Source organism: Hemitrygon akajei, chromosome 5, assembly GCF_048418815.1.
Source record: "Hemitrygon akajei chromosome 5, sHemAka1.3, whole genome shotgun sequence".
Taxonomy (NCBI): Eukaryota; Metazoa; Chordata; class Chondrichthyes; order Myliobatiformes; family Dasyatidae; genus Hemitrygon; species Hemitrygon akajei.
In genome coordinates, this window is record NC_133128.1 from 132,695,573 (window position 1) to 132,708,174 (window position 12,602).

Genomic DNA, 12,602 nt, shown 5'->3' on the forward strand with positions numbered 1-12,602 from the left:
AATATAATACTTAGAATACTTACCATGTGTTGAACCTTGCTGCTTAGTCTCTCAACTGTTTCTAAAAGTGCCTTTTTAAATTAACATTACTAAATAAATTGCACCCTTGTTGAATTTTTATGTTATTTTACTAAAAACAGCTCACCAAATCCTATACTCTGATGCGATCACTGGTTATTTGAATCCTGAATTATCTGACTGCCCTTTAATCTGAGGTTATGCTTAAATAGTCACTATAGAACCGGGACCTTACATGCCTATATCTGTATTAAACTGTGCACATCATCATCAAACACTGGGAAAAACATTGAATCAGATATATTTATTTTCACTGACATATGTCATGAAAATCGTTGTTTTGTACAATGCAAGACAAAACCTACTACAAGTTACAAGAAATAAAGCAGGAGTGCCAAGAGGGAATAGCGAGGTAGTGTTCATGAATTCATGGACCGTTCAGATATCTGATGGCGCAGGGGAAGAAGCTGTTCCTAAAACATTGAGTGTGGGCCGTCAGGCTCCTCCATCTCCTCCCTGCTGGTGGTAACATGAAGAAGGCATTTCCCAGATGGCGAGGGCCTTTAACGATGAATGCAGCCTTCCTGAGATATGCCTTTTGAGGCTGCAGTTTATGATGGAGAGGGCGTGCTCACGATGGATCTGGCTGAATCTACAGCCCTTTGCAGGCTCTTTTGATCCTGCACATTGGAGCCCCCATACCAGGCTATTATGCAACCAGTAAGAATTTTCTTCACTGTATATCTATAGAAATATGCTAGAGTCTTTGGTATCATACTACATCTCCTTAAACTCCTGATGAAGTATAGCTGCTTGCATGCCTCCTTCATGATTACATCAATATGCTCGGCCCAGGATATATCCTCTGGGATGCTGGCACCCAGGAATTTAAAATTGCTCACCCTCTCCACTGCTTACCCCTCAATTAGCACTGGTGTGTGCTCTGGCTTCCCCTTCCTGAAATCCACAATCAATTCCATGGTCCTGCTGACATTATGCACAGGATCGTTCTTGCAACATCACTCAACCAGCCAATCTGTCTCACTCCTGTCCTGGATCGTGTACAAAGAAGATACTTTGTTTTGTAGAGAGTGTAACCGGACAGCTACAGTTCAGTCATAGTATCTTTCCCTGAAACAGTTCATAATGAGTTCAAGTTCCATTCCAGAGGCTTGATCGCAAACTTAGGCTGAGACCATCACATAGGGTTGAGAAGCTGTGCTCTGGCCAATACGTAACTAACTAATCACACAGATACAGATGATCTGATTACTTTTATATCAGTGTGCCCAAACCAGCCTCATTGTTTACTGCAAACAAAAGATTCTGCAGATGCTGGAAATCCAGAACAACACACACAAAATGCTGGAGGAACTCTGCAGGTCAGGCAGCGTCTATGGAGAGGAATAAACAGTCAACGTTTTGGGCCAAGTCAAGTTTAGGTGGAAGGTTAATGGTGCCTAACAGCGACTCCTTTGCTTTCATCTCCAGAACAGCTCTATTTCCATCTTTAACACCTCTTTTTCCCTTTCAGGGTTCTTTTGAAGACCCTGACCTGGAGTTACACACTGACTATGATTAGAAACATAGAAAACCTACAGCACATTACAGGCCCTTCGGACCACAAAGCTGTGCCAAACATGTCCTTACCTTAGAAATTACCTAGGGTTATTCATAGCCCTCTATTTTTCCAAGCACCATGTACCTGTCCAGGAGTCTCTTAAAAGACCCTATCATTTTCACCTCCACCAGCATTGCCAGCAGCCCATTCCACGCACTCACCACACTCTGCGTAAAAAACTTACCCCTGACATCTCCTCTGTACCTTAAACAAGATCTACGTAACTGAAACCCCCTTCATCCAGATTTTGGTTCTTTGCGGGAATGGGTCCTGCTCTCGGGGTTTCACAACTGGCCGTTGTTCAGCACGCCAAGGGCTCGGCCTGAGAGCTCCGCTCACCTTCGGAGGACTGAGCTTTCGTGGCTCTGGAGACGGGGGAGATTGAAGGTCAGTGTCCAAGCAGAAGACGGGTGTGTCATGGGAGATGGAATATCTAAGGCTGTGTGCCCAGAGACCCGAGATCTTTGGGCACAGAGCTTGGAAAAAGCAATGCAATGGACTTTTAACATCGTAAACCAGCAAATTTTTTGTTATGTCTCCCCTCTCGCTGTGAAACGGAGACACCTCTTTCTCCCTATTAGGGAGAGAGAGAGAGAGAGAGAGAGAGGTGAACAAGTAGTCTTTGGGGTACTGCAAGTCTGTGTCTTTGCTGTTGCCTTGCTCACGCTTGAGTGCTCGGTGGCAAGTGCTGATGCTTTTTATTTACTGGTGGGGGAGAGGGATCATTGCTCGCTGCCGCTTACGCAGGGGAGGGAGGGGAGTTGTGGGGGAGGGGGACTTTGGGGTTCTAACATTTAACTGTCATTCATTCTTTGGGACACTCCTCTATTTTCATGGATGGTTGCGAAGAAAAAGCATTTCAGGATGTATATTGCATACATTTCTCTGACATTAAATGTACCATAGACGCTACCTGACCTGCTGAGCTCATCCCACATGCTGTGTGTATTCCTGTTTACCACACGGCAGTGAATAGAGGGAAAGGTGAAGGGTCTCCACACAAAACATCAGCTGTCCACCTCCCTCTATGTTGCCTGACCTGCTGAGTTCCTCCAGCTTTTTGTGTCTTGTTCTAGTTGGGAGTGCAAAAGGTAAATTTTACCAATGTCAATGCATAGAATACAAAAATAGCAAATTATAACCAATACTGAATAAAAATTACATTCCAGGAGTTGAAAGAAAATCCAATTTCCAAAGGCATGTTCTTTCTCAAGCATAAATTACAGAACAATAATGACAACATCGAGATGTAAGAAGTGAAAGCAACTGGGCTCCTGCCATTTAGTTAAATTATCAAAGCACAAAAGGTGGCCACTCGCTCCATCAGATCCATGCTGTTTCCTAGCAGAATAATCCCATCAGTCCCGTTCTGCTTCCCCTTGCAGGCCTGAGACCTTCTCCCTTTCATTTGGCCCGATAGCGTGCGTGTGTGTCTGTGTGTGTCTGTGTGTGTCTGTGTGTGTCTGTGTCTGTGTGTGTGTGTGTGTGTGTGTGTGTGTGTGTGTGTGTGTGAAGGTCACAGGAGCATTCTTTTCATAACGCCAATTATTTATTCATCAGAACAAGAAAAAGATGGAAGTTTGTATTTTTCTTAAAATTACACAATAATCCAGAGACATCCAGCGATTGCAAAGGCCATAAATGCTATTACCTGTACAAATTTGTCCTCAGACCAAATATATTCCACAATACCAAATTACACAAAGCTAGAACAGGGGGAGAACAACAAAGTGTGGGTGTAAAGGGGTCAGCATGCACGTGGTGAGCCAAACGCCTTGTATCCTTACTGTACAGCTATACTTTCAATCTTTTCTCCCAATAATGTTTTGCTGAATTTTTTTCCTAAACTAGACTTCAGATGCCGCAAAGTTATTTTGTATCCCATGAAACATCTTTTGGGGGATCACAACATGGACGTGACAGCATATAGATGCAATTCCTTTTCTTTGCTAGGATAAAAATTCAACGGTCAAAGTTTCATTGAGGTGCTCACATACATTATTAACAATGTAAATAACAAACTCACAGTCCTCCATTTATCACCTGCTTATACAATCAGACAGAATCACACTGAATTGAACACTTGATAAAAGGCAATGCTGATCAAAATCCTGTAAACTGATGGCAAAAGGGAGCATATTAGCCACATTTCAAGAGTACAATCAAACAGACTTAAGAAATTGTTTTTTTAAAAATTGTTTGTCTTTGTGAGTCTATGTAACCTTGGAACAACGTGTGAGCTATAAAAGTGAGCTATAAAACTAAGAGATTTAAAAAAACAGCCTTTGTGGTAAGGTAGTCCATGCTGCATTTATGTACCCCTTCCACCATTTGGAAGATTGCACCTAAAAACATTTCCAATTTCCTTGCTCTAATCTTATAACCATATAACAATCACAGCACAGAAACAGGCCATCTCAGCTCTTCTAGTCCGTGCCGAATGCTTACTCTCACCTAGTCCCACTTACCTGCACTCAGCCCATAACCCTCCATTCCTTTCCTGTCCATATACCTATCCAATTTTACTTTAAATGACAATATCGAACCTGCCTCTACCACTTCTACTGGAAGCTCGTTCCACACAGCTACCACTCTCTGAGTAAAGAAATTCCCTCTTGTGTTACCCTTAAACTTTTGCCCCCTAACTCTCAACTCATGTCCTCTTGTTTGAATCTCCCCTACTCTCAATGGAAAAAGCCTATCCACGTCAACTCTATCTACCCCCCTCATAATTTTAAATACCTCTATCAAGTACCCCCTCAACCTTCTACGCTCCAAAGAATAAAGACCTAACTTGTTCAACCTTTCTCTGTAACTTAGGTGCTGAAACCCAGGTAACATTCTAGTAAATCTTCTCTGTACTCTCTCTATTTTGTTGACATCTTTCCTATAATTCGGTGACCAGAACTGTACACAATACTCCAGATTCGGCCTTACCAATGCCTTGTACAATTCTCACATTACATCCCAACTCCTATACTCAATGCCAGTAACCACAAGCAGAAACCACCCTGGACACAGCGCACATGACTGTACCAACTCTGGTGATACAGTAGCAGAGAAGATGGGGATTTACATCACCCTTCTGTGTACACTATTAATGATAATTAAAGTGCACCTAGTCTACTGAATGGCAGCGTCTTTGCTGACAACGTTTTCTACCTCAAGGGAGTTAATTAAGTGTTTTATTACATACAACATCAAAAGAAAAAAACTCTATTATTATTATTCAATGCCTGATACATTATACTCTGAACATAATTCTGGGGGGGGTTGCAAGGTGGGAAAGAATACAAACTATATTGCATGGAAGGAAGCTTTCAAACACCAGGGATCATACTACATTATGGTCACACAAGCCACTGACGCCATTGTGTGTTGACAAAAGGTAGCTAATTACCTTCCCAGTGGAGCTCACTTAAGGGCTGCTCTCCATTATTTCAAAACAATTTATATAGCCGTGTGGTTTTTAAAAAATTACAGCTTCAGTAGGCAGGCTCTCAGCTCGAATATGAGGACTTGACTCCACAGTGCCTTTCAGACATTTTAAATCTTTGCAGCCAAGTATGTGCTTTCTTTTATGAATATAGCAGGAAATTTGAACATATTACCCAAGGAGCCTCCAACCATTCAGTCTTTCACCACTGTGCTTGGACTCGCAGATCAAGACACCCTGCCTTAGTCTTCACACCAGGATTCGGATCGCTGACCTTCGGACTCAGAAGTGATTGCTACAACCTGACCTGATGCACAGAACAAGCAAGCAAAATTCACCATTGCAGAAACAACCACCAAACAGCAGGTTGACTGTGTCAAGTTTTCACAGAGATTTTTTCCAAAATTTGGAAAGAAAGTTTGGAAGTTTTCAGACAAACTTTCAGAAAAAGCCTGAGACTTTTTCCCCTGGGTTGGAAATGGTTAATACAAATGGCATCATTTTAAGTTGACTGGAGAAAAGTGCAAGATTTTTTTTCAATTTTTAAAAACAGTGGTTAGTTGCACAGAATGCTCTGACAGGTGGTGGTAGAAGCAGATACATTAGGGGCACTTAATAAACACTTAGATAGGCACATGGATGATTAAAAATAAAACAGAAAGCTATGTAAAAGGGAAGCGTTAGATTGAGTTTAGAATAGATTAAAAGGCTGGCACAACATTGTGGGCTGAAGGGTCAGTAGTGCTCTATAATGTTCTAAGTTATATTAAATAACATGATAAGCGTGACCAATGTGAAATAGAAGATTCTCCCCACATGTGTAGGAATAGATAAAAGATTAAATTATTCAGTTTTCCCCACTGCTCTTGTCCCAACTTATCAGAACTCCATCTTCATTTTATTCTCCTTACCTCCTCTATCAAAAGTGAACTGATTCATGGACTTGACTCTACTGTTGTCTCATCCCCAGGAGACATTCTTCAAGTACTGGCCTGGACAATAAACAATCACAAGGTTACTTGACTGGAAAAGCCCAACTGAGAAGAGCTAGCATTTTTTTTTAAGAACCTGCAACACTCATGAAAGCTGAGCAGCAGGGAATTCATTCAGGAAAGCAACTGGAATTATTTTGTTCAGACGGCTAGGGATATTCAAATTTACTCCAGTGCCCACTGTAAGGAAATTTTTAAAAATCTGTTCCGTGTTATTTTCTGATTCCGCAGCAAGTACCCACAATCAAAGGAGGTAACGTACACCTGTCAAAAGTTGAGCTATATAAAGAATAAAATATATAAACCAATTAATAAAGTAGAAATAAGAGACAAAATAATATTTATCAACCAAACATTAAGCTACGCCACACAATACACCGGAGGAAACCTTAAGTGCCCCACAGATTTTCCTCTCTTTCGCACAAAGAAATCACCCCTCTTTATAGCCTTGAAGGCTATTTACCCTAATACTTTTCCACAGGACAGTATTAGGCGGTATCGGCACCTGGAGAACCATCTTCCCCTTCCCAGGTTAACATTTTTCTCAGCATTATCAACCATCAGGGCTGAAGACCACTACTCACACCATGTTCTCACAATATGGTTGTAATGTGGTTCTTTCTCAAAACACACTCACAGGATAGGCAGAAATCATTTTGTCTTACAGACTTCCATTTTGTGTTATTCATTTTAGCATATACCAAGAAGGAATTCTTTCCTTATACCCACTTAAGATAAGATCACCTTCAAAATTTATCAGATTTGAAACCCTGTAGTTTTAATACTTCTCCAAGTTGTTAATGTACAAATACTGAGCTATGGAAGGAAATACTTTAAAGCTCGCTCAGAGGTTGATTTGGAGGCAGTGGCAAGGCCCTCTTCTTTGTGGTGGCGTGTTGGGGAGGCAGCATTAAGAAGAGGGACGCCTCACGTCTTAATAAGCTGGTAAGGAAGGCGGGCTCTGTCGTGGGCAAAGTACTGGAGAGTGTAACATCGGTAGCAGAGCGAAGGGCGCTGAGTAGGCTACGGTCAATTATGGAAAACCCTGAACATCCTCTACATAGCACCATCCAGAGACAGAGAAGCAGTTTCAGCGACAGGTTGCTATCGATGCAATGCTCCTCAGACAGGATGAAGAGATCAATACTCCCCAATGCCATTCGGCTTTACAATTCAACCGCCAGGAGTAAGATATGTTAAAGTGCCGGGGTTCGGACTCAATGTATTTAAGTAAACTGCTTAAGAACTTTTTAAAAGCTATTATTAATGCTTTTTGAGAGGGTGATTTTAGACGCATATCATATTTTTACTGAGTTAAGTATTGTATGTAATTAGTTTTGCTACAATAAGTGTATGGGACATTGGAAAAAAATGTTGAATTTCCCCATGGGGATGAATAAAGTATCTATCTATCTATCTAACATAGCCCAGTCTTCATAAATTGCCAATTTAAGTCAGACCACTCAACCACCTTGACACAGGCCAAGAAGAACTGAATCTAGTTATTTAAGCCTAGAGGAATCTCGGTAAGACTGCTATAAACAAAAAAATATGAACAATCCTCATATCTAACTGTTCTGTTAGGAAGCGCATTGATTAAAACCTGACAACATACATCCGTATGGCTGTAAATGTCCAAATTAGTTCCAAGGGCGTGTCAACAATTAATTTTTTAAAAATTGCACCAGATGAACAAAGGAGTCTATTTTATAGAATAGCACAGAGGAGAGAGAAGTGGAGAGGCAGAACGGATTTTGGAGGAGATTGTGTATCTTTGAGACCTAGGTCTCTGAAGTCACAGCTTCTAGTAGTGCAGTGAAGAATATCAGGTTACAAATAATACCTGGAGCAGAGATCACAAGGGGTACAGTGATAAGAAAGGCAAGATCATCGAGTGATCTGAAGACAGCCTAGACATTTTTAAACTTTGATCCGCTGCTAGACTGGAATGACATGAACATTAAGTAGAGGTCATCTGAAAGGACTGAGAGGCAATGGGGCAAAGATGGTAGAGAATAGACAATGTTCTACCCTTTGGGAGCTGAAGTGACAACCTTGTTTTTTCCCCTCTTGTTTACATACAAGGCTGGGATCACTGAGCACTTACCACATGTTCCAAGCCACAATACCCAGTTTGGAAATTTGAGTATCTGTACTTCCAACCTACACACATGAACAATTGATGAACAAAACATTCTAAACCCACACCACATAATAGACAAAGGGAACGCTGACAACATAAACATTCTAATATGGCACCAGGCTTCATCAAGTATCATATAGTGTGTATAGGGTTTATTCAGTATCATTATACAGTATTTAATTAGTTATGCTTTCACTCCCCCCTCAACCCCTTTGAGCCCTCCTTCAAAAAGTTCTTTAAAACATTAATTTACAATTAATCTGCCTTGCCATCTCTTTGGGATGCTACAGACTACATCAGTATTGTACACTAGAACCATAGCACATTACAGCACAGAAACAGGCCTTTCGGCCTTTCTTGGCCATGCTGAACCATTTTTCTGCCTAGTCCCAGTGACCCGCACCTGGACCATATCCCTCCATACACCTCTCATCCATGTACCTGTCCAAGTTTTTCTTAAATGTTAAAAGTGAGCCCGCATTTACCACTTCATCTGGCAGTTCATTCCACATTCCCACCACTCTGTGTAAAGAAGCCCCCCTAATGTTCCCTTTAAACTTTTCCCCCTTCACAGTTAGAGTATTTTGCTAATTACCCTATATCTGTGCTGCCCACTTACTGACTTCTTTGCCAGTGGAAGTGATTTCTAATTTAATATAATTTTAATCTGTTATTTACTTAAATACATTATTTCATCCAAAGCATCTCTAACTACCCAATAGTCTTTTATTCTTGCTTTTGGATTATCCAAGTCTCTCTGCCTTTGAAGCAGGATAATTCTGAATTGAAGATAGATACAGGGGAGCTATCGAGCAGTGACATGCTTTTTAGTGGAAACAAAATCGGAACTTTCAAAGGGGAGTTGGATAGGTTTTATGGTGGGGAAATTTTTTGCAGGGTCATGGGGAAAAAGCCAGAGACGATGGCTCATTCTTTTCTCCACAAGGATCACTTGCGTTGCATGGGTTCCTTTACTAGTGCAATGCCTCTCAATCGTTAAAAAAGGATATATTCTCATTCTTATACTACAAAACTACAAAATTCTTATACTACATTCCTCGTGAAGATCTGCTGCATCCTCTTGCACACTTCTTACGGTAATGGATCTCAAAAGGATGCATTTCTGTCTGGGCAGGATCTCAAGTAGGCCATACACAATGTGAGCGCGAAGGAAACTGAATCCAGGGGGCAGGACACGTTTCTGACCCTGAACATCAGTAAGATGAGCTCAACTTGAACTAAGCAGATTCTTTTACCAAACAACAAAGTCAACCCCAACAAGTTCAAACGCAAACTTGTGCGTAGCCAAAGAGGAAGCTTTGGAATCAACATAAACATTTGTGGCCAACCATGTCCTGTCGACAGCACGTTACCAACACACAAGCACAACAGTTGAGTGAGTTATAAATCAAAACATTAAAAGAATATCCACTGAAAACTCATTGAAGGTTACAGTCATAATGGAAGACCTAATATTTTCCAACTTTAATATTTCTCATCTTAACGATATATTACATAGAATCTGAAAGATGGTGGGAAAAAAACATGCAGATGCTTAAAGTCTGAAACAATAACATAAAATGCTTGAAATATTTGTGTAAGCATCCGCTTTGTAGAAAGACAAACTGAGTTAATATTTCATAAACTCTCTCCTGATCGTTCACAGGGCAATTCTAGCTTTCACTATTATTGCTTGGTATTTGTAGGATCTTCTACACAAATTGGTTACTACATTTCTTACAATGTACTCCATTGCCTATGAAACACTTGATACCACTTGAGGCTCACAAGAGCCGCTATATAAATGAGTATCCCTCAATCCTTGAAAACTGCGGCACTAGTAACACACTTAAAAATTTATGTAAACAATGTGTTTCGGTATCAGGTTACAAGTGGGATGAACGCAATTCACTGCCTTTATAAAATGGCGATTAGTGCATGGGCTACTCGACAATAAAATATATTCTGAAGCATTATAATCCACTGTTGCTCAGCTAGCTGTGTTTTAACAGGAGTTTTAAATTAATAATAACAGCTTTCATGATACAGCGAAATTACCAACAGATAACACAACGATCATCAGTAGACCGTGGCAATTGTCTACATGGCTTTCCGGCCAAGAGATTAAAACGCATTCACATTTGACAATCAACTTGGGTGGGAACAATTCTAATCCACTGCCTCGACAGTGCAAAAGTCCAGGAGCTGCCGCTAGAACCCCACTACCTTTGCAAGATTTCATAAAGAATGACAATTTGCCACAGCAGTTTTAAAGCTTCTGGTGTCACAAAACCAATAAAGCACTCCTCTCCAAAGACGATAAACAGAATCATTCCAAAAGGCAGTCATTTGTAATGGGCCTAACCTACACTAGCTACACTCCCATCCGAAAGTGAGAAACTACAGATTGAAAGGACTAAATTAACTGCTTTGAGTTTACTAAGTTAGTATTACTAAATGTGTTCATCTACAGGCCGTGAAGGCGGGGAGAAGGAAGATTGTGGCATTTTTACCATGTGCATTTTTTGACAAATGTACTTCACCTGCTTTTATTTTGACTTTATTCAGAACCTGTTATGACTGACTTTAGAAAATATACACGTGTATAAGGAGTACGTGATGTAACTCTAGCTCCCCGCCAGTAACGCTCTTCCACCAAACCCAGCTAGCACTGACAGTTGTAAATTTTATAAACGGATTTGGAATTACGTAGAGTGCGGGAGGAGGCGGCGGGGTGGGGGTGGGGGTAAGGGATGAAAATTAAGTTTCTAATGTGCAGGTGAAGATCTTCAAACTAATTTCAGTCTTTGATAAGGCGGGCGCATATTTAGGTGAGAACCCAGTACATTCGTCTCCTTTACAGTGCTCACGTAAGCCCCTCACCATTAAAAATAACAAACTCTTGACAAGCCGCCTCCCCCGGGAGAAACTGACACCATGCAAGTTGTAACATTGAAGCAATATTGGAAAGTAGTAGCAAGCGAGCTGGGAATCCTACTCGGCCTTGGCTCAAGTCTCGCAATCAATTCGCACACATCCTGCCCCCGGATTTAAGCTGAGCCCCCCCTCTCTCTCTCTCTATCTGCCTCCCCCTCCCCTTACCGTGCATTTCGAGCGCGCCGAATGTGCTTCCACCCTTACGGTCAGAGTTCAGCCTCGGCCCCCACTACTTCCTGGCCACCCTTAAAGGGGCAGCGCTGCTGCTTTTATGACCGCCGACGCCAGCGCTTGGCCGCGCCCACCGTTAAAGGGATGGCCGAGCAGCATCGCCTCGAAGGGGAGAGGAGAGAATTGAACTCTTCAGATAAAAGGGAAGGCCGGCAAAGCGAAAAGAGAGAACTTGCTGATGGAAGAAATGACAGCGAACGCCTAGGCCAGTATGCAACTATGGGGAGTGCCCCGGTCCTTAGAGCTGAACGCTTTCGGAGAAATTGTTAAATTGCTGGGAATATGCAAACTCCATGTCAAAGCATGCAAGGTTTGGGAAAAGCTGGGGCTCTACTCTCCAACCATTAGAAGTCCATACAGTGGGGGGGGGGGAGTATTGGAAATACGAAGCGAGAACCGAAGTTCACTCACACCCCTTCTCCAGTACCCCATGTGTCTCTGCCTTGTTGTTTCAGACTCACTACTGCAGAGTATTAACATATCTAAACACTTCTTTCAAAACAGAATCATTACTTTTGTTCTTCGGTACAGCACACGATTATAACTGTCAAAAGCTGTGTTCGATAATTGTGAAAGAATAAAAGCGTTTATTTTTAAATACAGACACTGTTCCCTTTAAAGAATATGTAAGTTGGAGCATCAGAACAATACGAATTATCTAATAGATTAGGTTTATATTATTGGCTGTACTGAAATCCTCGCTCTGGGTAGCAAAGTAATTCCTAATTTCGGAGGCTAATAGTCTACCCAGTTTAAACCTAGGTGCTTGACTTTAAAAAAATGTAATTCTCAAAATTAAAGAGTAGTTGATGATTATTGAAAAATAGTCACCAAAGCACTGGGACCATGATTCCTACCTCCCCATATTCAAAAAGCAAATGGAACATTTTATGGTACTGATGGAATTTGCCAATTGCTCTTATTAATATCAAAACTACTTTTTCTATCACAGTCTTGACAAGAATGGTCAACTAACATCATTATTTCATAGTCAATAGGTTTGCTGCCATCATTATTTCACACAACTTATGTAAGATAACCATATTTCCTTTATAAACAAAAAGGCTTGGCAGAAGATATACTTCTTGCCAGAGTTGGTAAAATTACATTTTCCTCAGAAGATAAGACCATATGACATAGGAGCAGATTATGGACATTCAATCCACCCAGTTTACTCTGCCATTCTATCAAGGCTGATTTATTATCCCCATCAACCAAATTCTC

The 12,602-nt window shown here is 41.2% G+C and overlaps 1 protein-coding gene across 19 annotated transcripts in view; it reads right to left on the reverse strand.

Moving 5' to 3' along the window:
* Positions 1-11,386, reverse strand: part of zdbf2 (zinc finger, DBF-type containing 2) — a 29,069-nt gene extending 17,683 nt beyond the window's left edge. For 4 of the 19 annotated variants that reach the window (XM_073046501.1, XM_073046495.1, XM_073046512.1 and 1 more), the window contains exons 1-4: positions 11,313-11,365; positions 5,987-6,067; positions 5,251-5,382; positions 2,553-2,711 (exon numbers count right to left, since the gene is read on the reverse strand). In XM_073046501.1, the coding sequence (XP_072902602.1) occupies positions 2,553-2,577 (25 nt within the window). In that variant the 5' untranslated portion in view covers positions 2,578-2,711; positions 5,251-5,382; positions 5,987-6,067; positions 11,313-11,365. Of the gene's footprint in view, positions 1-936; positions 2,522-2,552; positions 2,712-5,250; positions 5,383-5,986; positions 6,068-11,093; positions 11,117-11,312 lie in introns of those variants that run through there. The other 15 variants (XM_073046506.1, XM_073046502.1, XM_073046505.1 and 12 more) reach the window with 11 other exon arrangements.
* Between the last annotated feature and the right edge of the window lie 1,216 nt (positions 11,387-12,602).